At 50.8% G+C, this 26122-nt stretch overlaps 1 protein-coding gene across 1 annotated transcript; it reads right to left on the reverse strand.

Annotated features, from left to right (window-relative positions):
• Positions 1–63: 63 nt before the first annotated feature.
• Positions 64–19684, reverse strand: LOC118583467 (plasmolipin). Its single transcript, XM_036186808.1, has 4 exons — positions 19437–19684; positions 3954–4127; positions 1826–1948; positions 64–876 (listed from the first exon to the last, which is right to left on the reverse strand). The coding sequence occupies exons 1-4, from the start codon at positions 19569–19571 to the stop codon at positions 760–762; spliced, it is 549 nt and encodes a 182-aa protein (XP_036042701.1). The 5' UTR covers positions 19572–19684; the 3' UTR covers positions 64–759.
• Positions 19685–26122: the final 6438 nt, after the last annotated feature.

Here is a 26122-nt window from a genome sequence, read left to right on the forward strand (position 1 = left end):
ACATTTTTTCTTAAAGGACCAAAAAGTAAAATGTTAACATCTAAGATTATGAATGATAACACCTTTCCAAATAGACACTTCTATTTTTATTTAAATTGTAAAAAATAATTCCAAACAAGAGTCACCACCAACCCCATGACAACTCACCAGGCAAGGCCCTGCTTCCTTCTCCCCCCTCTTTGAAGTCCCTTGTGCCTAATCAGCAGCCTTGGGGAAGCACCCTGAGCTAATGCCAGCTTTCCCAAAGGGGGTGTTCCACATCAGGGGAGAGACTTGGCAAGGCTCGCCATCATTGGAGACTGCTTGAAACCAACTGAAATAGTCCAGTCCAAAAATCCCACCTCTTTTCTATAAAAGTCTCTACAGGTGACACTTTGGCTTGGGGCATGGGAGGACAGAGTGAGACCAGAACAGCCTGTGGGCTTGCTTAGCTTCTCCTGGAACAAAGATAATCTGTTGTTTGTTAGGCTTATACTGTGTCAGGCAGGTCGGAGGCTGAAGATCTGTTAGTGCATTTAGTGCTGGTGAGAAGGGTGGTCCAGCCTGGGATACTGAAGTCCATGAGAGCCCACATCCCCCGTCACCTTTTGATGAATAAGGGGGGTGGTGGAGGGAGGATGTCCCCACTGCTGGCTCTTGGCAGCTCTGCTGTGCGTGCATGGGCCTGTTCCTCAGGAGTGCTAGAGAGCTTGAGTCCGGTAAGATGGGGGTGACCCTGTGCCAAAACCCAGCCACAGCTGAGGCCACAGCATGGCTGGCCTAAGAGTAGCCCCCAGCCATCTGACTGGTGGCGGCATTGCTGCCCACTCCTCGCCAGGCCTGGAAGCTGAGGAAAGCACTCACTCCATAAGCAATCATCACCAGGCAAGCGAAGAACTGCAGGGGAGAAGAGAAGAGGCCAGAGCAGTGGGTCAGAGGGCGCAAGGGGGCCATGTGGGGACAGTGACAGCAGACCAAGAGGGTCTCCTTAGGTGGACTTGGGGGTAAAAGCTTGAGCAGCAGCCCCTTGAGTTAATCAGAACCCCTTGTTCTGGCAGCCACACCCCTTGTGCCCAGCCACACACACCACACATCTGGCATTATGTTCTAAGGGTCGGGGGACAACCACAGACCAGACCTATCAGGTGGTACCCGGGCAACCAAGAGTGTCCAACTGCTCAGTGTGATAGCACTGACCATGGGGTAACCTCACACACCTAACAAGGAACACTCAGGGCTGGGGATGTGGCCCAGCCTCACAGGGCCCTGTGGTTCTAGGCCCAGAATTGAAAACAAAACAATAGAACAAAAAGTAATAATACTCAAAAGGAGTTTTCTGAGCCAGTTTATGCAGATGTGTGTTTTCTGCAGCTTAGGTCCCAGTTCCCAAGAGGGAGGTCACTAATTTTAAAACCTCTCTTACTAGGAAGAGGGAAGACACCAAGGGTTGCCCTGTCCTGAACATGAATACAACTCCAGTTTCCTTGTCTGAAAAAGAACCCATAGCTCTAACTCTAGGGCAGAGTGTACAGGGCCTTGAGGGTGAAGTGTGGATGGCCATTTGACACAGCCCAAGCTCGGGCTTTTTGTAAGAGAATACAAGTCAAAAATGCAGATAGAATGTAGTGATTAATAGCCACCCCAAGGTGATGTGAGTATGGCACAGCAGAGGTCCACAGTGATCCCAAGTGTTTAGGTCCCCCGGGTTCTGCTGTTCACTAAGGAAGACTGAGTGAGGCTGAGCCCACTGAGCAGACAGTGGCCACTCAAGACAGGAGCCCGGGAGCACACAGGCCTGGGCCCGTGGATCTCCTGGAGAAGGCTAGAGCCCTGCGAACATACTTACAGAGGCAGCTGAGCGTTGGTTATATGGTCGGGAGCCTTTCAGGGATGTCAGGTCGACTGCGGCAGCACACGCGATAAAGGCAGTGATATAGAGAACCGTGGCAGCGACAAAAAAGATCATTAACTGGGGGGGAGGGGAGAGAAGCTGTAAAATCCACAGGGACCATCCCCACCCCTGAAGCTGAGTCAGAAAGCCCTGCAGGAAGGCCTGAAGTGTTGGGGCAGGGCAGTGCCAGGCTACCAGGCAACCTCCACCCAGCTAAGCAAATGCAGCCACTCCATGTGTGGCACGTGGCCACACACACACCCTCCCTAGGACCAACTCAGCACCTGGCCTTGTGGCTGGCCCTCGGATGGGGCCTCACACCAGTGGGAGAAATCCAAGACTCCTTTTGGCATTACCCTAAACTTGAGGGAAAAATCCCAGGGCCAGGACCTCAGGGAATCTCTATATAACATCAGGAGGACTGGATGTGAACCCTCAGGTGGCAGCTGGGCCCACTCCATATCCCCAGTTCATCCATTGTGCTATACACTTTTTCTTTAATTGCCAACATTTAAAAATTAAATTTCACATGAAAACAAAATTTTCATATTAAAAATGTTCAAGGCTTCTGAGCATGATGGCACATACCTGTCAACCCAGCACTCAGGAGGCATGGGCAGGCAGATCTCTGAGTCTGAGGTCACTCTGGTATACAGAGCAAGTTCTAGAACAGCCAGGGCTACAAAGAAACCCTGTCTCAAAAAACCCAACCAAATCAAACAAATTAGTCGAAGCTGGGCATAGTAACTTAGGGGCGCCAACCTGTCCAGACACAGAGCAGGAAGACCATGAATTGCAGGGGTCAGCCCAGTCTACACATCAAAACTGTTTCCAAAAAGAAATAACCATCCTCAGGGAGGGGCGTGTATCTCCCTGGTAGAGCATTTGTCCCGGCTTTGTGAGGCCCTGAGTTTGACCCTCCAGTGCCACCAAAACAACAAACAAATACCTCAAGGCTTGGCACCAATACTGCATCCCCTCAAGGCTGAAGCTGGACAGAGGCAGCGCCTCAGGGCCAGGTTCATGGAAGGTTTCTGGAACCTTCCTGGCCCAGTTCACTAGCCCATCTTGCCTGGCCCTTTCAAGATCTGGCAGTCTCTATCCCAGAGTTGAGGGTCATCACCCAGCTCCTCTCCCAGCTCAGCCTTCCCTCCCTTGCTGTTAAGAGTCCGGAAGCACAGGTACAGAACCCAATTGGCCTCCTTCATGGAATGCTGTGCTGGAACACAACTTGGCCTCAGAGCCAAGTCTCCCACCCTGCAGGACTCTTCCTTAGGGGCCCAGGGGTATTCAGAGGGGGCTAACCCTCATCCAGGAGTCCAGCCGATACCTCCTCAATCCCAAATTGTGTCCCCACGGACAGTGGCCACCGTACACCCTGCCTGGCTCTGGCCAGTGACACAAGATCTAACAAGCCCATTCTGTCCCTGCATGACTCACGTTTCCTCTAATTAAACAGGCATTGAATTGTAAACAATCGCTGCCTAGTCCCAGCCTCGCTCTCCTTACAATCATGTGCCTCTGTGCTCACTAAAAGGCTCAAACCCAGCTGCAAGGGTTTTCCGGATTCCAGAAAAAAAAAAAAAAAAAAAAAACACAGCCATTTGTGTGTGTGTGTGTGTGTGTGTGTGTGTGTGTGTCTGGCCAGGGTGCTTCCTCTAGTCAGAGGAGGCTGGCCTGAGACAAACCTGAGGCACCCATCCTCTCCAGGGCCACCCATCCTCTCCAGGGCCGCAAGTTGGAGGCAGCTGGTATCCATGCTAGGCCCCAGCCAGCAATTGACACCCTCAGACCTCCTAGCTCAAATTCTGACCACCCTCAAGAAGAGTACAATATCTGTAATACCTGCCAGGGTATCTTGTGGACCTACTCAACAGCCTCTTGCTGCTGGTCTCTTCCCAGGGCCAAAGTCAGACACCTACTTCAATCATTAACACATCTGCCCACCCCAGCTCTTCAAGTAGCTACGAGGCAGGAGGATCTCTACCAACTCCCCCCTACTTCACATTTCAGAAGGTCAAGGGTCACTCACAGGCAAGAGGGCTCAGCCTAGAGCCACACAGTACCCCTGCCCCAGACTCACCACCAATGGCCACGGCACCATGTACAATTTCATGTGCAGCTGAAACAGGTAGATGATGAAGAAGACGATTGTCACCAGCCAGAGGAAGACAGCGACAAACATGACCCAGCCATAGGCAGGATACAGGTGGTATGGAGTGTCAGCAATCAAGGCCCACACCAGCAGCCCCAGCACCTATGGAAAAAACAGGGGGAGTCTCTCAGAGCCCCACAGCTCCAGCTGGAGGCCCAGGCCTTGGCATCCTTTCTTGTTAACTTAAAAAATATTGGGCTAGCAAGATGCCTCAAAGGATAAAATTCTTGCCACAAGCCTGACAACCCGAGTTCAGTGCCTGGAACTCAAAGGCATAGAGAACTGGCTACCAAAAGTTGTCCTCTGACCTCTTCTCACATGTGATAAAAAAAAAAAAAAAGAAGCTTTTTAAAAGAAACCTTGATTTGCCTACTACTGTACATCTCTGTGTTGGGCATCTTGTCTGGCCACGCTTCCCCTCTTCAATCCCCATTGTGCTGTGTGACATAAGGCCCTTCCCCATGTCCCCAGACACTAACACCCAAGATGGGAACAGTGTTTCCCCCCTGGAGTCTATGATCCTTACACCAGTACTGTCCACAACAGTACAAGACCGTGGCTTTGTTACAGGTGCAGGAAAAAAAAAAGACACGGAGGACAATACCTGTAATCCCAACACTGGAGGAAAAAGCAGGAGTCTTATGAGTTCAAGGCCAACATCTACCCAGTGAGTTTTAGGCCAGCCTGAGCCATGGGAAGCTGTCTGAAAACAAAACCCCTGTCTAAAATGGGGGGAGGAGGGGCTTCAAGATGGCTCGTCAGGTAACAGTAGTTATTGCCCAAGCTTGAAAACCCGGATGCCTGACAGCCTGAGTTTACCCCCAGAACCCACAGTGGAAAGATAATGCTTGGTCACTCCCAAAAGTCCTCCTCTGGGGGCTGATGAGATGGCTCATCAGCTAAATGTGCCTGCCGCCAAGTTTGGCAGCCTAAGGTAGAGCTGGGGCTTCCACACTCTCACACACGCATACACACTAATAATAAATTGAATTTTAAAAGCCTTGGGGGGTTGTTTTGTTTTTGAGACAGGGTCTCATTATGTAGCCCTGGCTGGCCTGGAACTCACAGAGATCCTCCTGCCTCTGCCTCCTGAATGCTGGGATTACAGGCGTGCGCCACCACACCTGGCTTTAAATAAAGTTTTAAATGAGAAGAGCCTGAGAGATGGCTTGGGGATAAAGGCACTTGCAACCAAGCCTGACGACGACCTCTGTTTGAATGCCGACTCCTGCAAGTCGTGATCTCATACAAGCAGGTGCACACAAGAGTGCTTATGTGCACATACAATGAGTAGGTGAAATAAAATGATTAGATCCCTTACAGGCCCTTTCCTCCCTCCCTTGAGCCAGGGGGCCTTTGGAAAAAGAAAAAAAAATCATGTTCCCAGGACATCCTCCATACAAATGGGAACAGTCTACGTGTGCCTTTCTTGGCTCAGCCCAGACATCTCCAGGGTTCTGAGTCCTCAGGCCTAATGCTCCTCCCCTCCACCGCCGGGAACTCTGTTATCTCTCCAACAGGTGTCCCCAGCCTGCCTCACAAAGGGAGGCTAAGGGACTGTGTGGCGGGATGGCGGGTCATCCCCGACTGCATATGCTGAGGGGAGCAGCATGGACTCCGTTGGAAGCCTGTCCCTCCCCCCCCCCTCCCCGCCACCACACACACACCTGTGTGACTTTCTGCTCACAGCTGCTCGGGTGCTTCTGCACCTCATTCTAACAGGGACCTCGCCCACCTCAGGCGGCTCCTCAAAGCCGGTGGGTAAGCTCAGTTCTACACAGGGGCGTGTTTTCTCCCCCTGGAGTTCCGCCACACAGCAGCAAACCCAGAGAGTTCCACACAGAGGAGCAGGCACAGTCCAAGGAGCCTGGGGAAGCCCAAAGGGAAGTGCATCCCTGGGGCTGTCCTAGGCCTCCTCTTTGCTGGCTGAGGAACACCCACCCTCCTCTGGTCTGGAACTCTGCCACCAAGGTGAAGTCTACTGTGGCCCCTGAGAAAACCTCCTTTGCTGAGGGAGACACAGAAGGGTTCACACATGGAAGCCAGCAGCCCCAGCCCAAGGGTGAGACCATGTTCGGTCAGATTGTAGGAGCAAAGTTGTCCTCTGGAGGCTGCTCTTTGGGAACAAGTCCCCGCCCTTGGCTGCACACTCTGCCAACAGACCACTTGCAAGATCCCAGGCATCTAAAGAGAGGTCCTCACCAGAGGGCTCATGACTCAAAGCTGGGGCCCTGCCGGCCACCTTCTCCCCAAACATCCCACCAAAGACTCAGGGAAGTTTCTTTGGTTTGGAATATGCACTTGGAGGGTAAGGCCAGAGACAGCCTGTGGCTGAGCAGGCCAAAGCAGGCTCTATACTCTCTCTCCCCAGCTAGGGTGAGCCCTGGATACCCCATGTCACACAGCACCCTTCTTCCATCTGTTCTTGCCTCTGACCCTCACAGGCAGGCCCGGGGTGCTGGCCCCTGTCCAGCGAAGAAGATGGATAGGACAGAGTAGCAGGGCCCTCCTAGCCTGTGGTCATATGCCAAACCGGGAACAAAGCCCTCATTTAATTACAGCTCAAGGGCAAGAGAGGTAGGTCAGCAGGAGAAGGTGCTTGCCACCAAGTCTGACCACCTGAGATAGACCTCCAGAACCTCCGTGGTGGGGGAAACTGACTCCTGAAAGTTGTCCTCAGACCCCACATGTGCACTTTGGCATGCTCATGTCTACAAGTACACAAAAATACACACAGACACACACACACTCAGGGCAAGATATCTGGGAATAGGCCCCACACGTCACACGTACTCTCCCCCCCCCCCCCCCCCCCTTTCTCTCTCCACACCCACTTCTCTTTCTTATCAAGGTCTTATTAGTCTAAACACCACACCTGGCCTACATACACCCTTTACTCCCCACCCCAAATCACCTGCCTGAAACAGACAAAACTTCCCAAGCAAAGGTATGAGATCTCAAGTGCTGAGATTGAAGGTGTGTGCCCCCACTACCTGACTCTGTTCCCTGTGTGGCCTTGAACTCACAGAGATCCAGACTGGGATCTTTGCCTCCCAAGTGATAGGCTTAAGGGTGTGTGCCATCACTGTCTGGCCTCCATGTCTAATTTGGTGGCTGGCTCTGTCCTCTGATCTTCAGAGAAGTTTATTAGGGTACACAATAGACCACCACACTAGAAAGTCCCAAACCCCCAGAACTGGGTATGGTCATTTCTGTCAGGAGAATGAAGACTCCTTGGAATAACATCTCAGGCAGGCAGCTTCTCAGTTGAGAAATGGGAAGGCAGGCCAGCCAGGGACTACCAGCTCTTATGTGAAGCAGGTTCCAGGTCCCTCACTCTGCCACTGGGTTGGCTGGTTCCTACTGTCTGAAAGGAAGTTAGAAAAGGCATCTGAGTGACAGCCGAGAAAAGGCCCGTGCATGTTTACACTCATGCTCTCCTCTTTGCAGGCTGTCTTGCCAAGTTTCCCCAAATGATCAGGAGCCATACTGCACACTGTAGGTACAAGATGGCTGAGCCTGGGACCCAGCTCTGCCTTGCTAGAGAAAAAGGAGTTGCTGGGGGATGGATAAAGCAAAAGGTGTTAGCCCCTTCCAAGGGCAGGGCTGTAGGAACTCAGGTGTCCCCACCCTGTCCCACTCCACCCCTGTTTTCCAGATCAGCAAACATGTAATGGAGATAAAGCAGTAGACAGGTGGGGGAATTTGTGACCCTTTGGGCTGTCATGCCTGGCCCCGAGCCCAGGCAGGAGACTTGGTTTCTGCCCTAGAACAAGGAAGGTCCATTCCTCTTTTAGAACCCAACAAACTGGTTTCTCTTGGTCCTTAAACCATCAGCCTGGGTGTTTCACTGACCCCGTGACTGATGTGGGGGTCCTGCCAGGGAAGTTCCAGAAGCTGCAGGACCCCCAGGACTCACTGAAATGCCACCTGGTGCAGATCCCACTCCAGCTGAAGCACCGGAAGCCTTGAGGGGCCCTTCTTTGGGGGTAGCAAAAGGCAGCAGGTCGCTGGGAGCAGAGAATCAGGCCAGAGTCTCCAATTCTACTCCCTGACCCTGCAACCTCGACCAGAACTCTGGGAACAGAACGTGTCTCCTGCAGTTCACAGGTCTCTCCAGCATGACCTGCCCCTCCCTGGGTGCCTCTCTTCACAACCCTCCACTGTAGCATTTCTGTCTCAGGGTGCCCCCCCCTCAAGGTGCTCCCACACCAGCAAATTGGACAGACCAATCGCATAAACTGCTCAAATAAGCATGCTCACAGGGTGAGTGCTGTGGGAACCAGTTCAGGTGGGAGAGGGGCCAGGAGGATCAATTTTGGATATAGGGCAGAGGAAGATCTCACTAGTAAAGGAACCTGTGATAAGGATTAGGGAAGTGAAGGAGGAGACAGAGAGAATCATGGGGAAACTCTAGAAGGGAATGCAACTCTACCTCCCACAGTCTGGTCACCTTGACCTCTGTGTCCATCTACCCTCTACTTTGACAGCAGTGTCAGACCCAAGTCCACTCACTATGTGGCCTTAGCTAGAGACTCACTTCACCTTTCTGGTCTAGGTCCTCATCTGGGGCACATGAAGGAGTTTTTTATTGGGTGAGGTTCAGGGACAGAAATGCCTACCCTGGTTACTGTACAGGTGTGCCAGGCAGGTGGGCCCTGGGGCCACAGTGAAGGGGGTGTGGTTATGTGGTTTAGTTAAAACACAGGAAAGCAAAGGCAGAGAGGGGGCTTCCAGCCAGGCAAGCAACTAGCCCTGCAGGTTGACACTAAGGTCCTAAGATGGGCCACGCAGGTCGGAGAAAGGGCTGAGCGAGGCCTCTGCAACAGGAAAGCATGTTGCTGGTGGAAACCCAGCCCTGGGGAGCTAACGGCTGCTGAGTGGAACTGCACACGCTAGGCAGGGGCTATATCCAGAGCCACTCCCAACAGAGATGCTGAGTCTTGAGGGGATGCTAGAAATTGCTTGTTTGTTTTTTAAATTATGTGGCATCTTCAGTATTTAAATGTTAGCAATTAAGCCAAATGTTTTTAGAAAGAGCGAGGGCCAGCCCTCCAAAGGTGAATAGTGCCAAGCCTTTCACAGCCCTCAGCAGCTGTTCTCCACTACAATACCAGGAAACTGAGGCCCAGGGTAGACACATGACCCTTCCTGGGGTTCCCCCTCACTTAGTGCACAGCTAGGCAGCTGAGGACACACACAACTTGGCCTAGCCTCGCCTGGCCTAGCCCAACCTCCACCCCCATCCTGGCCTTTCTCCCTACACTGAAAGGGACTTTATGAGGACAAAAAGTCACCCATTGTGTCACAGGAGACAAAGGGGCAAGAGACAGAGGCTCCAGGCGCCTGGGCAGGACATACCACCACCACACACCACCCCCTCTGTGCCAAAGGAGGGCTGGGGGAGGCACCTTGGAATTCCTGCCCTAGATATGAAACATTCTAGAACACTGGGGCCATCCAGATCCCAAGGAAGACCAGGAACCACCCAGCTGTCCCTTTCTCTATCTGAAACGGGCACACAAGGAACCACAGAGTCACCCAGCCGGTGCACATTCCTAGGGCCAGTTCTGTGCCAGGCTGTTCCAGGTCCATGGTAGGCAGCAGGGTGGTGGGCAGCTGGGCCTGGCCTGCAAGAGTCCACCTGGGCCTTGACTAGCATCTCAGTATTCCAGATGCAGCCTTCTCCATGCAACCTGCTCCTCTCAAGTCCCAGGTCTAGAACAGACTGTTTAAATCCCAGAGGCACAAGCATTTACACACAAACACACGCTGATGGCTGAGTCATGTGGACCTGAAATATATTTAACTACACGATCCCCAAGTGTCCCCAGTATTTGAGAAAAAAACTTCCCAGCCATTCTGATGGTACCCATCTGTAACCCTGGCACTTGGGAGGTAGAGGCAGGAGGGTTGCCACAAGTCTGAAGCCAGCCGGGACTACACAAGACCCTGTCCTGTCTCAATAACAACAATAACTAACTAAATTTATTATATTTTATATAGCAGGAAATAGAAATATATTTATGTAATTATATAAATAAAATATAATATAAAATTTTATATATGATTATTTAGTAGAAAAATCTACCTAACGTGAACTCAGACTATTTCCTACATAATCCCAGCTAGAGCCCCATGCGGCCCTCTGCAGCAGCCTATGTGGGTCTCTTTCGGGTCACATCCAGGCACATGAGGCAGGTGGAGGCTCTGTGACCTCCCCACCCCCCACCCGCAACTCAATCTCTTCTGGCTCCCCAGCAAGTGGCAATGTGCCTGAATGGGTTTCAGAAACTTACAGCACCCAGCCTGCCCCACTCTTTACCCTTCCTCAGGGGTCGCCAGAATGCCTGCCTGGGTCTTCCCAACACTAGGATCCCTCCAGCCATGAAGGGCATCTCAGGAAGTTCCCTTTCTGCTTGAGAAGGCCCAGGTAGAGCCTCTGTATTCACTGCTCCAGTCATACTCCAGCATCCAGCTGGCCAGGCCTCACTTCCTGGGCCTTCCTCTCTGGGCCCAGCTTTCTCCCAAGAGAAGTACTCAGCCCAATCCACAGATGGAAAACTGAGGCTCTTTTCAAAGACGAGGATCTGGCCTAAGGACACTCGCAGGAGGGGTGCTAGACAGACCAGGGGTAGACTTCCTAGTACTGACTCCTGGGAGGTGGGGACATTGTCCTGGAGACTGTCACTGCCTGGATGCCAGAGCTGGGGAACTATCACAGCCTGTGACTCTCAGCCCTGTAAAGCCTACAGATCCGGCTGAGCAGCCAGGGGCAAGGCCTTTCTCATTCCCTGGGGGTGGCCTGAGCAGATCTGCCATCTCCATTCCCAGGAGGGGCTGGTGCCACCCCACACACACCCCAGGCCTGCAGAAGAGAAGTCATCTGGTGTCAGACATCATCCAGCCCTGTCATTCAGAGCTTCAGAGCAGCCTGTTTGCTGGGTCCCACCTGACCTTCAGCCCAGTCCTCTCTTGGAGACCCCGGTGTGCCACCCTGCCTCTCCTCCCTGAGCAAACAGGAGGAGCTCACCCTGCCCAGCAGCAAAAGCCAAAGCCCGGTTCTGTCAGTTCCAGGGCTGGGTCAGCGGCTGCCAAGGAAAACGGCCCCCGCCTAGGTTCACAGCAACCACAAAGAGAAGGTTGACATAGTGCAGCCACCACAGCCCGAGAGATGGCAACTGCCTGATGCGCAGGATGACTTTGCAAATGTGAGCTGGTCCCTTCCTGAAACAGACTTTCTGCTTACAGATGACTAGGAAAAACTCCCAGCCAGTACTAGTCCTGCACTCACTGCTGTGTGGCCCTGAGGAAAGTACCTTCCCCTCTCTGGTCCTCATAGGCATCCACACCCCTCACAGCTTTGAGCATAGCCACAAACTATGTGTAATTCCTTACTTTCTAACATTTTCATTTATCATTTTCCCCTCCAGGTTTTCAAGGCAAGGTTCCCCTGTGTAACTGTCCTGGCTGTCCTGGACCTTATTTTGTAGATCAGGCTGGCCTTGAACTCACAGAGCTCTGACTGCCTCTGCCTCCTGGATGTTGGGATTAAAGGCATGAGCCACCACTGCCCAGTGGAAAGAATTCTTTTTTTTTTTTTTAAGATATAATTTCTTTTAATATATTTATTTATTTATTATGTATACACTCGCCAGAAGAGGGCACCAGATCTCATTATAGATGGTTGGAGCCAACATGTGGTTGCTGGGAATTGAACTCAGGTCCTCAGGAAGAGGAGCCAGTGTTCTTAACCTCTGAGCTATCTCTCCAGCCCAAAAGAATTCTTAACGGTTGTTAATTTTGGTTTTTAGAGACAGAGTCCTATTACTTAGCCCAAGATGGCTGGTATATCCTATGTAGCCCAGGATGACCTTGAACTCACAAATCTCCTTCCTTAGCCTACTGATAGCTGGGACCACTGGCATGTGCCAACATGCCCCACTTGTTATATAATTTGGAGTAAGTATTATAGGGCTGGCAAGATGGCTCTGGGTAAAGGCACCTGCCACCCACTCTGAGGACGTGAGTTCCATACCTGAGACCCACATGGTGGGAAGAGAAACAACTCCTACAGGTTGGCCTCCGGCCTCTTTCCTCGTGTAGTAGCTTGCCTATGACTTACCCACACACACAGAAATAAATAAGACTTAATTTAAGTAATAATAATTCATATTATTCAGATACTGGTTTTGGTTCTTGAGACTAGGTCTCACTATGTAGTCTTGTATGGCCTGGAGATCACTCTGTAGACCAGGCTGGCCTCAAACTCACAGAGATCTGCCTGCCTCTGCCTCCTGCGTGCTGGGATTAAAGTAGTATGCCCCACACCTGGCCTAATTTACAAGTTTTAAAAATCTTTCATAAAAGCGTGTTGCTACCAAAAAAAAAAAAAGTGTGTTGCTACAATTATTATTGTTAATCTCTTGCTGTGTTCAATTATAAAGTAACCTTTACCACAGCTGTGTCTGTGTGGAACTGTACCTAGGACTCAGCCCAGTCTCAGAATGTGTCCTTATGGAAAGAGGTGACTATTGTATGTTAGGCCACTGGGAAAGTCGCCCAGGCCATCTCCTTGACATACTCTCTGGCTGTGATTAATGCAGACGGCCAAGCTCAACACAGACCTTCTTAATGACATTGAATTGGGGGAAAGTCTCAACTTGACTCAATTTCCAGAAGCCAGAAAGAAAAAGGCGTAGGGGACCCTCAGTAACAACAAAATCACACTTTGAAACAAGCATCCTGAGAGGGCCAGGTGTGGGGGAATACCTGGGGTCTGTTTGGGAGATGAAAGCAGGAAGGTCAGAAGTTCAAGAGCAGGCTCAACTACACAGCCATGTCTCAACAAAACCCATGAACAAAGTACGGTAAGTAAATAAATACAGACAGACAGACAGATAGATTGATAGATTAATAGATAGATGAATAAATAAATAAAACCAAGCAGGAAGAACTATCTGTAAATCTTCTAGAATTTCTCCAACAGGCCAGAGGAAGAACAGCATTTCTGCAGAGGACACAACACTGAGACAATTTCTCTTTAAAGCCGTGCCCACCCCTAGGAGGATGGGGACAGACTAACGCCACACACTGACCTGCCACTTCTGCCTATCAGATTGGGGTGTGTCCAGTAGTATGTCATATGACTGGCCAGGGTGGCCATGGGAGCAGGCACCTATTGGAGACAGGACACAGCTGTGACCTCTGTGGAGGGCACTGGGCATTCTCCATCCCAATCCCAGATGCAGGGTGTGGTGGCGCAGGCCTGTCTTCTTGGCTACTAGAGAGGCAGAGGCAAGAGGGTTGTAAGTCCAGGTCCAGCCTAGGCTAGGCTACAAAGTGAGTTCAAGGCCAGCCTGGTCATCTTAAGGACACCGTCTCAAGATTGAAAAGAGTAAACAGAAGGCCGGGAGTGTGTTAAAATGAAACACAACACGTAACTGTGAAAACTGCAGATTGGTGAATAGACCAATCTCCACCTATCACAGCCTGGGCGGGGTGGGGATGGGGTGCAAACACACTGCACATGCCCTCTGACCCTGGGATCTCACGGAAACATGTCACACAGACACATCAGCGGCCTGTTCGAAGTCAGGCATGGCAGAGGAGTGTAAAATACAAAGGAATGGGATGTGCCAGGGCCCAGCTGCACCAGGAGCTGCTACAGAAGCCAGGAGGTGAGTATGTTCCCTCACAGATGAAGAGACAGCTGTGCTCTCATGCTGATCCTTAGCCTCCTGTCAGGGTTAGGGATTTAGCTCAGTGGTAGAGCGCTTGCCTAGCAAGCGCAAGGCCCTGGGTTCAATTCTCAGCTCAAAAAAAAAAAAAAAAAAAAAAAAGAATCCCAGTCTCATCTCTTCATACACATAAAAGAATCTGTAGCCTGACCCTTGGGGGTCAATTAGTAGCTTAGCATCTTTAATCCCCCAAAATATAAAATATATGAAGATGAAGGTTTGAAAAAGCCCAAAATACACTCAGCTTCCTGTGCCCAGAAGTAGGACCCATCTCTGTGGGATGGGGGTGTGGGTGGGCATGGTCCTTGACCTGGGACACCACTCATCAGGATCCATGGGGCTTTTCATTGAGGCTGGAGTTCTGTGTCGTCATGCACTGGTGAGAACAGTTGGGGCTTGGCCAGATATGAAAAAGGCCACATTTTATTGATTTCTCTTTGTACCATTGGGATGTTTGCCTGTACATCTCATTTTGTTGTTGTTGTTTTTAAAGAACAAAAAAAAAAAATTTTTTTTTTTTTTTTTTTCCGAGACAGGGTTTCTCTCCCTGACTGTCCTGGAACTCTCTCTGTAGACCAGGCTGGCCTTGAACTCAAGATCTGCCTGCCTCTCCCTCAGTAGTGCTAGGATTAAAGGCAGGATCGAGCTCCCACCGCCCAGCTGAACAAACATTTTAAAAATGCAATGATTAGGGCTGGAGAGATGGTTCAGAGGTTCTTCCAAAGGTCCTGAGTTCAATTCCCAGCAACCACATGGTGGCTCACAACCATCTGTAATGAGATCTGGTGCCCTTTTCTGGTCATACATGCTGTATACATAATAAATAAATGAATCTCTAAAAAAAGATGAAATGATTAGTCTGTAGAAAAGTTGAGCGTAGCCAAATGAACGGAGGCTGCAAAGACACCACAGCCAGCTAAAGCAGAACTTGGCACAAGTAACAGACAGACGGTAAAGCCATCGCCGGTGTTGGAAAGCTGCACCTTTACTCATTGAATTGCGTGTGTACACGTGTATACGCATGGGTATTCCCGCGCCACGGTGCCCTTATAGAGGTTGGAGGGCAAATTGCCAGAGTCGGTTCTTCTACCATGTGGGGCATCAGGCTTGGTCACAGAAGCTGTTGTCTACTGAGCCATCTCACTCCCCAACCCTGCTCCCAGACCATCAGTGTTCTTTAAATGCACAGAAAAGGGATGGGAAATGTTCTAAAATATCTGCCCTGGTAGGGAGAGGGAGCTGGATCCAAGGACAGCTTTAGCAGCACTGTTGGCACATTTATGTCTTTACTTTTTTTTTTTTTTTTTTTTTTTTTTTGGAGATAGGGTCTATGTAGCCCAGGCTAGCCTTAGCTGCCTTCGGTTTCTTTGGTCTCCTGAATGCTGGGTTACATATACACACCACACCTGGCAGGATTTTTATTTGTTTGTTTTTTGTTTTTCAAGACAAGGTTTCTCTGTGTAACAGCCCCAGCTGTCCTAGAACTCACTCTGTAGAACAGGCCTGCTTCTGTCTCCAAGTGCTGGGATCAAAGGCGTGGGCCATCAAGCCTGGCCTTGTTTTTATTTTTTAAAAGAGAGTATATCCATATGCTCAATAGGTAACTACAAATAAATTCCCAAGCTATCACACTCTTGCCCAGTGAGTAGGAGTGTGGCAGGCATTATCCATGCAGGGCACTGTGGTTTCTGCACAGGAACCTGCAGGCTCCATTGAGACTACCAAAGAACTTCACTCAGATCAGTGCTAAGGAAGCCCCCGATACTGTCACCCCAATTCCATCCGCCACTGTTCACATCTGCTCCGAAACACAGCAGGCCCTTCTTGGAAGTCAGAGCTCTTTGGGCCTTGTCCTGTCCTTCCATGGAGAAACCAGCCTGCCTGTTGGGACAGACATAGAGCCAGAATCACCAGGAAGGGCTTCCTCATGTCCCCAAGAGCAGAGGATGAAGGAAGCCTTGAAGGTTGAGCTCCTAGTCCCCAGAAACATTCAAGGTTGCCTACGAGCCCTAGCATCTTAGGGCCCAGTGAATCCTGCCTTCATTCCATCAAGTGCCAAGCTAAGCCCTTGGCAGGCCCCACTTCTCCACCATAACCATTTTACAGACAAGGGTATGGGGGTCGGGTGGGGAATTAAGAACTTCTCTAGGATCCCACGTTGAAGGAGACAGAATCTAGATTTGAACCCAAGACCTCTGCTTCCAGGTCTACAGTGTTCTCAAAGAAACCTTGGAGCACTATGACAGCAGGGGAGGCCTCTAACCTGTTTGTTTACTTAAAAACAGAACTGTGTGGCTGCTCCCAATCCCAGGAGGAAGGCTAGGAAGTGCTCACTACCCCCACTCCCTCAAGACATCCATCACATAGTCCCCCTGTCCTGAGTACTGGGGCTGAATCCATGATCTCTCCTAAATTCCCTCCCCCAAAACAGGGTCTTACTGTTTAGCTCAGGCTGTCCTCAAATCTACCATCCTGTTTCAGCCTCCCATTCACTCACAGAAGCACCAGGGTTACAGGCCTGTGTGTCATCACACCCTGTTAGAACCTTCTGAAACCCCATCTATCTTAGACTCTAAGAGCTCATCTATGCCAGGAAGCCCTCTCCAAAAGCCTGGGCAGCATTCCTTCCTAGTGTAGCCATCCCAGACCCCCCAAAACAGAAACATAGCTGGAGCCAGGCTTCAGGTGGTCAGATCTGAGTGAAATCCTACCAGTGGGCAGCAGCCTTGCTGCAAGCCACGCCCCCACCGTGGTCATGTGACTTTGTTCTAGTGCCTCTGTGCTTATCACTGGGTAAGATCATTCTTTGTCCCAAAGCTGGGGCCGGGAGAGGTGTTAAAATTAGCAAAAAGACGGGCACTTCACTTCCATATTCTTCATACTTTTTCTAAAGTCGTTAGGACGCACCATGGGTGCATACACATGTATCATCAGCCACATACACAGTATCCATCCACAAAGAACTGTAGCACAAGGCACTCTGGTGCTTCAGGACTAGAAGAGTTATTTCTGGGACACACTTGCCTGTCTGTTTAGAAGCTAGCCACGAAGGTTCCTGTTTCTCCTTTTGCTTACATGACTAGGAAGCTCAGCCACGAACCAACAGTTTAAACCTGCAGGCTTCCTACTAGGCAAGGTCTCTAAAGTCACATTCTCTCTCCTAAACATCAGGTTTTAGAAATACACTTACTCTTCTGATTTAGCAATTAACAGCACCATCTGATATTTGTTCTGGGACTGGAGGGGGATGGGTAAGGTTACAGAGTACAAAAGACCATCAGACATCTGTACACTGAGGTGGGTTCTGATGGCGAACTACCATGCCAGATGATGAGCGATGCTTGGCTTCCTACTCACCCACCTCATCAGCATGGCAGGAGACTCTACACCCTGGGGTACAGAGCAACCTGGGCAGCAAGGAGCATCATCCCCTCAGTTACTGCCTCCTTCAAGGGGCAGGCATTAGGCATGGGGGCTCTCCCACATCCTCTAAAGTGTCACACCCACACACTGCAAGAGCGAACCAATCTAATAATAAAGAGTAGTGGCCAGAGAAGTCAGAAAAACCATTCCAAGGAAGTGAGTGATTAGAAAAAAACTTCTGAGCCTCTTTTTTTTCTTCCATGTTAAGAGGAGAAAATCAAGCCAGGTGGTGTGGCCGCGCACGCCTTTAATCCCAGCACTCGGGAGGCAGAGGCAGGTGGATCTCTGTGAGTTCAAAGCCAACCTGATATACAAAGGGAGTTCCAGGAAACAAAACACAAAGAAAGATGCCTAACCAAAAGGTCTAGGCTAGCCTCCAGTGGCTTCCCAGCAGATATAGTGCAGGTCTGTGCCCTTCCCCCATCTTGGCCCCAGGGGAGTAGTAGGTTGCCACAGAAACGTCTTAGGAAACAGCGTCTCAGACAAGTCAACTGGTACAGTCTCCAAGTGAAGTCTGTGGAACTAATATGGGGAAAGAAGCTAGGAAGTAAAGGGAACCTATCACGTCACACCGCGATGTCACGGTGCTCCCAAACCTCCGAAGGTCACCAAGACCCCAGCTCTGGCCCGAGGTGCATAAGATGCAGACCAGAAACTGATGCTCAGCCTGTGAGCCAGCCACTCTCCTCACCTTCACTCAACTCTGTCATCTGCAATCCCCTCCACCATTCCCTGCACTGCCCCAGCCTCCCATTCCAGTGAAGGCCCAGCTGGAAAGCTAGCCTTCCCGGGGAAGCCTTCCCAGAGCAGACTAGACCTCTCTCCTCTCTGTCCCTGCCACAAGTCACTTAGCTCCTCCCAGGCCAGCCCAAAGCTGACCCTCAGGTGTGGGGGTCAAAGAGCCCAGAAAGAAACCCCTGGTGTGCTGGTGCCAGAGAGTAATCCAACCCTTGGGAAGATCTAGTTCAAGGCTAGCTTCGGCTTCACAAGGAGTTTGAAGCCAGCGTCAGCTACAGAGAGAATTCAAGACCAGTCTGGGCTACATGCGACCCTGTCTCAAAAAACAAGAAGTAAACCCGATAAAACAAAACAAAACCAATCAATCAGATAAACAAATTACCAAGAGCCCAACACTCCTGGGTTGACAGTATCTACTGCTGCAGATTTAAATTGGTCCCAGAAGCGGGCATCATGCCACCCGTCCCCAATCTCATCAAAGTCAAACAAGACCCAAAAAAGCATTCCGGGAGATTTTTAAAATGCAAATTTCTTGCTGCACTTCCGGAGATTCAAAGAACAATTTCACTTTTTTTCCGGGGGTGGAGCCAAGAATCTGAATTTTAAACAAACCCAGGCAGGAGATGGAGGAGGATGAAGGGTGAGGGCTCACGAAGGAAGATCAGAAATCCCGAAACCAAGGCAGCAGGCCCCAGGTGGCCGCTCCCCTGGAGAGCAAGGAAGACCTGCTCTCTGCCGAGGGCCTCCAGGCTCCCCAGCCTGGCCCTGGCAGCCTGGCTCGATGTGCCCACCCACTGGAGGGTTGGTAATAGAATGGATTTAATCTTACTTCCAGTGCCACCCTATGCCTCTGCCAGTGGACCTCAATTTTTGGAGACCGCTCCCCAGGGGTAGCCACAGGCCTCCAGAGCCTCACAGGAGGGTACTGTGAAAAAACAGCTGACATCTCAGCACCCAGGGGGAAGGGGCACTCTTTGGGTCCTTAGCTAGGGCCAGCAGAGAGATCTGGAGGTGGCAGGCGCGTGGCTTCTGGCCTCCCGCGAATCTCCACAGCCCAGAGCAGGAGACTGGACCCGCGGGCCCTGGGCAGGTGCCCCGGAGGGAGCGCTCGCGTCTGGGCCACCGTCGGGGCCACCGATGTGTTGTCCTGCACTGTCCGGGAGGGCTTCCGGGCTGCCTCACTGAGCGGCTGCAGCCGAGTGAAGAATTGGGCAGTGGACTTTGCCCGGCAGAGAAGGCCGTGAGCCGGTCCCAGAGGGAAAGGGGGCAGGGCAAAAGGAGAGGAACAGACTGGCGGACAGTTGTGCGCGGCGATCTAAGGGGCGGTTTCGCCGCGGGAACCACCCAGGTAGGGTGTGGGGTCCCCTCCTTATGAGTCTTACTGCGCTCTCAGTGATGCCACACGGGCGTTCCGAGGTGCAAGGTTCCAGGCGATCTCCGGGGCGTGCGTCCCGGGGAGGGTGGTGTCCCTGGAGAGTCCCCCATCCCGTCACCGAGCTACCCCGCTCACCAGCTGCAGTAGCGCTAGCACCCCGAGGGCGGAGCGCGCGAAGCCCAAGTCCGGGCGCAGCGCTGACACCGACGCTCCCACGCCCTGCGCGGGGCTGCTAGTCCTCGTGCTCACTTTCGACGGGAACTCGGCCATGGCCTTCGGGAGCCCACGACGCTCCGGCCGCGCTCCCGGCGCTGCTCCGGGGCTGCGACTGCGGCTCCCGCGGCAGGCTCTGCCTGGGATCCCTAGGCAGAGCGGACAGGTGCGCGACGCCCCGCCCCGAGACGCCAAAGGCCCCGCCCCTATCTGGGGCCCCGCCCCTTAACCCTTGGCTGGCCTCGCTGCTCTGGAATAGCAGTCTTGAAGTCCTGGTCCGCAGACCAATCTACCAGCTGCCTCGCTCTCTCTCACATAGTCCTAGGGTGCTGTGTATCCTTGGGCAATCCCTTCCGCCCGCTTAGGAGGAAAGCGGGTCTCTGTGAATCAGCGTCCTGGAAAGGTCCATCCAGACTAGGGGTACGCAGTGGAGGACTGTCCTTTCTAGACTGCAGGTGGGTTCCTTTCTAAAGAGATAAAGCAAACCAGGGAGATGGCTTACACCTGTAATCTCAGCGCTCAGGAGGAGTGGAGGAGGGAGGATCTCGGAAAATTCTTGCTGTATAATGAATTCCAGGCTTATCTAAGCTACAGGGTGAGACCCTGCCTCAACACAAGCAGGGCCTGCCTGGGCTACAGAGTAAGCTCAGAGCTAGCCTGGGCAACTTTCTGGGCTGCTGTTTCAAGATTTTGTTTTGTTTGTTTGTTTTTTTTTCGAGACAGAGTTTCTCTGTGTAAAAGAGAACTCTCTCTGCAGACCAGGCTGGCCTCCAACTTGTAGAGATCTACCTGCCTCTGCCTCCCAAGTGCTGGGGTTAAAGGTGTGTGTCAAATTTTAAAACTACAAAAAAGGTTGGGGATGGAGCTACATGGCAGAGTGCTTTCCCTAGTATAGCGGTGCAGGCACAAGTTCCTGGGTTCAGTCCTCAGCACTGCATATAGTGACTATCTAGAACTTAGAGATGGCTGAACATTGGCTCCTCCTCTGTTCTACAGCGCACACTGGTGCTCACTTTGAAGAACTATTTGAGGAGAGCAAATGAAATGTCCTGTGGAAACGAGCGACTGTGTCAGGGAGGGTTGCCCTGGAGGTGGGAGGTGATGCTGGATTTCACTGCTGTGGCGTGCACAGACATGTCGAGTCACAGAGGTTTGCACAGACAATATGTGCATTCTTCATCTACAGCTAGACCAGTCCTTCATGGGTCCCACTGTCTATGTGGGACAAGCAGTAAGTGACAGGTGATGGGCCAGGAAGGGAAAATTAATTCAGGCTGTGACAGCGCTGCTGTGTCTGAATCACACAGGGATGAGACAGAGTGAGCAGCAGATTTTTAGATAGGATGGCTAGCTTAGTTGGGGTTTCTGTTGCTGTGATGAACACCATGACCAAAGCAACTTGGAAAGGGTTTATTTGGCTTGCATCACGTTCATCATGGAAGGAAATCAGGACAGGAACTCAAGCAGGGCAGGAGCCTGGAGACAGGAGCTGATGCAGAGGCCATGGAAGGGTGCTGCTTACTGGCTTGCTCCTCATGGCTAGCTCAGCCTGCTTCCTTAGAGAACCCAGCACCACCAGCCCAGGGATGGCACCCACACTGGGCTGGGCCCTCTCCCATCAATCACTAAGAAAATGCTCTCCGGGCTTGCCTACAGCCCGATCCTATGGAGGCATTTTTTCAATCAGTTTCCTCATCTCATTTGGCGTGTGTCAAATTGACGTGAAATGAGCCAGCACAGTGGTCAAGGAAGACCTATCAGAAGCAGTGATGCTTGAGCAGAGACCTGAGTCTATGAGTAGGAGGAAACCTTGGAAGTTTGTGCAAAGGCCCTGTGGCAGAACCAAGCTAGGCAGTTGGAGAAATAAAAAGCAGGTCCCCAGTGGCACTGGGGCAGAGCACATGACGGGGAGACTGGCTTTATGGGTAAGGCCAGGTCACAGAGGCCATGTAGATGACGCTACCATCCTGTGGCTGCCATGACAACTTATCACAAGCTCAATGTCTTAACGTCACAAAAATGTCTTCTTGGTTATGGAGGCCAGCTATGCAAAAGCAGAGTCTAAAGGCACAGTCATGGCGTCCTGGGCCCAGCAGCCTCTGGAGTTTCTACTCTTTTTTCACTTTTGTTTTGAGACAGGGTGATTGATTGGTGCCCAGACTGACTCATCATCCTTTTGACGTTCCTCCTACCTCAGGTCCCCACAATCTGGGATTCCAGATGAGCCATCAGTGGGGTTCTGATAGCCTAACTAGCCCTGCTTTTCTGGGGTTCAACTATCTTATGCATAGGATTCCCCCCTGTGTGTATGTGTGTGTGTGTGTGTGTCTTCTGTAAGGATGTAGTCATGATCCATCACATCAGATAATAATAAAGTTCAGTCTCCTCAAATCAGGAACCTTAAATATTCCATCGCCAGTTACTTAACCATCTGCAAAGATCCTTTTTCTTTTTCCTTTCCTTTCTTATCCCCTTCCCTCCCCTCCCCTTTTTCTTTTTCTTTTTTCTTTTTCTTCGAGACAGGGTTTCTCTGTAGCTTTGGAGCCTGTCCTGGACTAGCTCTGTAGACCAGGCTGGCCTCGAACTCACAGAGATCCGCCTGGCTCTGCCTCCCGAGTGCTGGGATTAAAGTTGTGAGCCACCACCGCCGGGCTCTTTTATTTTCTTTTCAAGGCAAAGTCTTGTGTAGCCCAGGCTGGTCCTGAACTTGCTATGTGGCGGAGGATGGATTTCTGGCCTGCTTCTACCTTTCAAATGCTGGGATTATAAACACCAGTTTATGCTGTGCTGAGGACTGGACCCAGGGCCTTGAACATCTTAAACAAATACTCTAACACCCAGCCACTACACACCATGTGCAACACACTACACCAGTGACTCTTTTATTTCTCAAAGTTTGTTTGGAATAGTGGTTCTCAACCTTCCTAATGCTGTGACCCCTTATACAGTGCCTCATGTTGTGGCGACCCACAATCATAACATTACTTCATTGCTACTTCATTACCTGTAACTTTGCCACTGTTATGAATTGTAATGTAAACATCTGCTGGGTAAGCCCTGGAGGGGTCGCGACCCACAGGTTGAGAACCTTTCTTTTGGTGGTTAGAGTGCAGCTGCTCAGAGACCCGCAAGAAAAGGGTAGTCCTTCAGGGAAGGGTTGTTCTCTTCCACTGAGTGTGCAGCAGGGGCGTGCATGGAGCCCTGAGAAAAGAAGGGGACACCTGCCCAGCCAGCCATATCAGCTAATTCTACCCTGGAGACCAGTGGGATGGCGGATAACACTTTCTTTCCTTTTGGCTTTCTTGAGACAGGAGCATCCTGCAAGGTTGCCCAGGTTGGTCTCAAATCTGCAGCAGACTGGATCCTCTTCTATCTCTCTAGTTCTGGGAGCTGCCACACCTGGAGGTTTTTTTCTTCCTTCCTTCCTTTCCAGACAAGGTCTAACACTAAAAGTCCAGGTTGGCTTTGAACTCACTACGTAATTGAAAATGACCTTGAACTCCTGATATCCCTACTTCTGTGATCCCAGTGACTGGACTACAGGTGTGTGTCATCATGCCTGGGTCTATCCTTTTTCTATTTTTTTTTTTTTTTTTTTTTGGTCCAAGTTCTCTGTATAGCCTTGGCTGTCCTAGAACCCGCTCTGTAGACCAGACTAGCCTCAAACTCAAAGATGTGCACCACCACTGCCCAGCTATCCTTTTTCTTTATAAAGTAAGCCCACAAATTTTGAGGACTAGAACAAAGATATTTGGAATATCATTGGCTGGCCATTACTCAGCCCTCTGAAACAATGTCTGCAAGGTTCTAAACTGGCACAGTGGTGCAAGCCTGTGAGACCCTGTTCCAAAACACAAGACAGGAGGGTTTAAGATCTTTGACAGAATGTATGGTTGATGGTGGCTTAACCCTTTACCTACTCAAGCCCTTCTCTCCAGTGAACCTGGGACGCTTAGCGCGCGCGCACACACACACACCATCTAAAGCAGCTACTCTGAAAATGAAAAGTACATTTCAGTACTGCAAAACTGTAACCCAGATACCAGCCCAAGTTGAGAACAAAGCTGGGGTGGGCTCGTCATTTTACCATGACCCAGAGAACAATGAGGGGATTGTTTCCAAGGCGGATTCTAAAACAGTGGTGTGTTTTTGTTTTGCCTTTGGTCTGCATTCTGCCGTTTTGGTCAATCCCACTTTCATTCCTTTCAAATGGCATCGTGGGGCTCTCCGGGCCAACTGCAGCCACCCCCAGCAGAAACAGTGGGAGGGGATCTGAGCGAGGCTGGAACCAGCTGCCCACCCAGAGCCACACTCTGTCCGGCAATGAGAGCTCTGGATTGCCGGACCATACAGCAGGGACAGACAGACAGCTGAGGGTGGGGAGTCACTGGCTTGACCCTCTTTCCAGGGATGGTCTCTGCTCACCCCAGCACTGGTGGGTGCTCCCTGTTCAGTTTGCACAGGGCTCTATGCTGGCAAAATTCTGGGCCTGTCAGGATCGGAGAGACACTGGGATTCTTCACAGGACAGATGGACCTGAGTCCAGGAGCCAGGCCTAGTCATGAAAGGCCCGTCTTCCCTACTACTTGAAAGACCGAGGCAGGGGGACCAACCTAAGTTCCAGGCCAGCCTGCCTGTACAGAAGGACCTTGTCTCAAAAATGTCAACAGGCTCTTCCTTCTCCAAATGTCAACAGGCCCAGGAATAGTGGCCCATACCTTTAATTTCAGCACTCAGGCAGCCGAGGCAGGCAGACCTCTATGAGCTTGAGGCCAACCTGGTCTACATAGTGAGTTTGAGGCCAGCCAGTGTTACTTAGAGAGATCCTCAAATAACAAACTCAAAACAACAAAACCCTAATTAATTGTTAATTAAAACAGAGAGACTAGGGTGCTGGAAAGATGGCTCAGAGGTTAAGAGCACTGACTGCTCTCCCAGAAGTTCTGAGTTCAATTCCAGCAACCACATGATGGCTCGCAACCACCTGTAATGAGATCTGGTGCCCTCTTCTGTCTTGCAGGCATACATGCAAACAACACTGTATACATAATAAATAAATAAATCTTTTAAAAAAATCAACAAGGGCTGGGACTATGATTCAGTGGGTAAGAGCACCGTGCGAGCATGAGGACCAGGATTCAAATCCCTTGCATCCAGGCAACAAGCTGAGATGGCCCTCGGTGACTGTGACTCCAACGCTGGGGGGGGTTGGAGACAGGCAGATCCCTAGAGCTCATTGGTCTATCCCAGAAACAGGCTCTGGTTCAGTGACAGATTCTGTCTTTTTTTTTTTTTTTTTTTTTAAGCTGAGGACCGAACCCAGGGCCTTGCGCTTAGGCAAGCGCTCTACCACTGAGCTAAATCCCCAACCCGAATTCTGTCTTAATAGAAGAGGAAACGGATGATGTCCTGCTCTGGGCTCCCCATATGGTGGTTCACCGGCACCCTTCCGTGCATGTACTGTACACCAGGCACACACAACAAAAACAAGAAGAGTGTTGAGAGATGCTGTGAGGAAAAATAATACAAAACAGGTCGCCAAAAGATGCTAACACTATTTTAATGAACAATTCTAAGAAGTTTACAGGACACTTCCTGCAAGCTTGTTGGTTTCCAGTTTGCACATGCTGTCAGAACTATCTCATTCTTGTGCTGATGCTGTGGGGTGTGTTCTTTCCAGTTCAATTATTAATTAAGTTAATCCATTCATTCACTTGTTTTGTTGCCAGTCACAGCTCCCTCTGCAGGCTCACTCTGCCCTTAATTAATTAATTAACTAATCGGGTTTTTCAAGACAGGCTTTCTCTGTGTAACAGTCCTGGCTGTTCTGGAACTCACTCTGTAGACCAGGCTGCCCTCGAACTCGCAGAAATCCACCTGCCTCTGCCTCCCAAGTGCTGGGGTTAAAGGCGTGCGCCACCACCGCCAGCTTCTAACTCTGCCCTTTAATTAAAGTCGGTTATAACGTGGGTGAATTTTCTCAGATCTTTTTCTGTGTTTTTTAAGTTTTCACTGATGTGTATATGTAGAAATATAGAGACCTGAGTGTGTTTATGCAAAAACTTTTTGTTTACTTTAACAAAAATGGGGTTATTTTACATATTGAAACATTTTTAACCATTATTATTTATTTTCTGTGTGTGTGCTTTGCCTGAGAGTACGTCTGTGTGCCACATGCATGTAGTGCCTGAGGCGGCCAGAAGAGGGCTTTGGATCCCCAGGAACTAGAATTCCAGATGGTTGTGAGCTGGCATGAGAATCCTGGGACTCAAACCCAGATCCTCTGCAAGAGCAACCAGTGCTCTTAGCTGGTTGTGTTCGCGTGTGTGCGTGCGTGCGTGCGTGCGTGCGTGCGTGCGTGCGTGCGTGCGTGTGTGTGTGTGTGTGTGTGTGTTCGCGGATCAATCACATGGCACAGCACCTGTGTGGAGGTCACGCCTTCCACCTCAAGGTTCTGAGGCTGCTGAGTGTTCTAGGCTAGCTGGCCCCAAAGCCTCTAGGAATTCTCCTGTCTCTCCTCCCACTTCACTGCAGGGACACTGGGATCTCGACAGAGCTCAGCTTTTCACAGGCTCTGAGTATTAAAACTCAGCTCCCAAATCTGGCAG

The sequence above is a fragment of the Onychomys torridus genome, chromosome 5 (assembly GCF_903995425.1).
Source record: "Onychomys torridus chromosome 5, mOncTor1.1, whole genome shotgun sequence".
NCBI classification, from domain to species: domain Eukaryota; kingdom Metazoa; phylum Chordata; class Mammalia; order Rodentia; family Cricetidae; genus Onychomys; species Onychomys torridus.

Excerpts from the sequence above, each read along its gene's own strand:
- LOC118583467 (XM_036186808.1), bottom strand. The coding sequence starts at position 19,571 with ATGGCCGAGTTCCCGTCGAAAGTGAGCACGAGGACTAGCAGCCCCGCG. Across the intron at positions 4,128-19,436 it reads TGCTAGCGCTACTGCAGCTG|GTGCTGGGGCTGCTGGTGTG; the intron begins GTGAGCGGGGTA and ends TTTTTTCCATAG. Across the intron at positions 1,949-3,953 it reads TGGTGCCGTGGCCATTGGTG|TTAATGATCTTTTTTGTCGC; the intron begins GTGAGTCTGGGG and ends CCTCCCCCCCAG.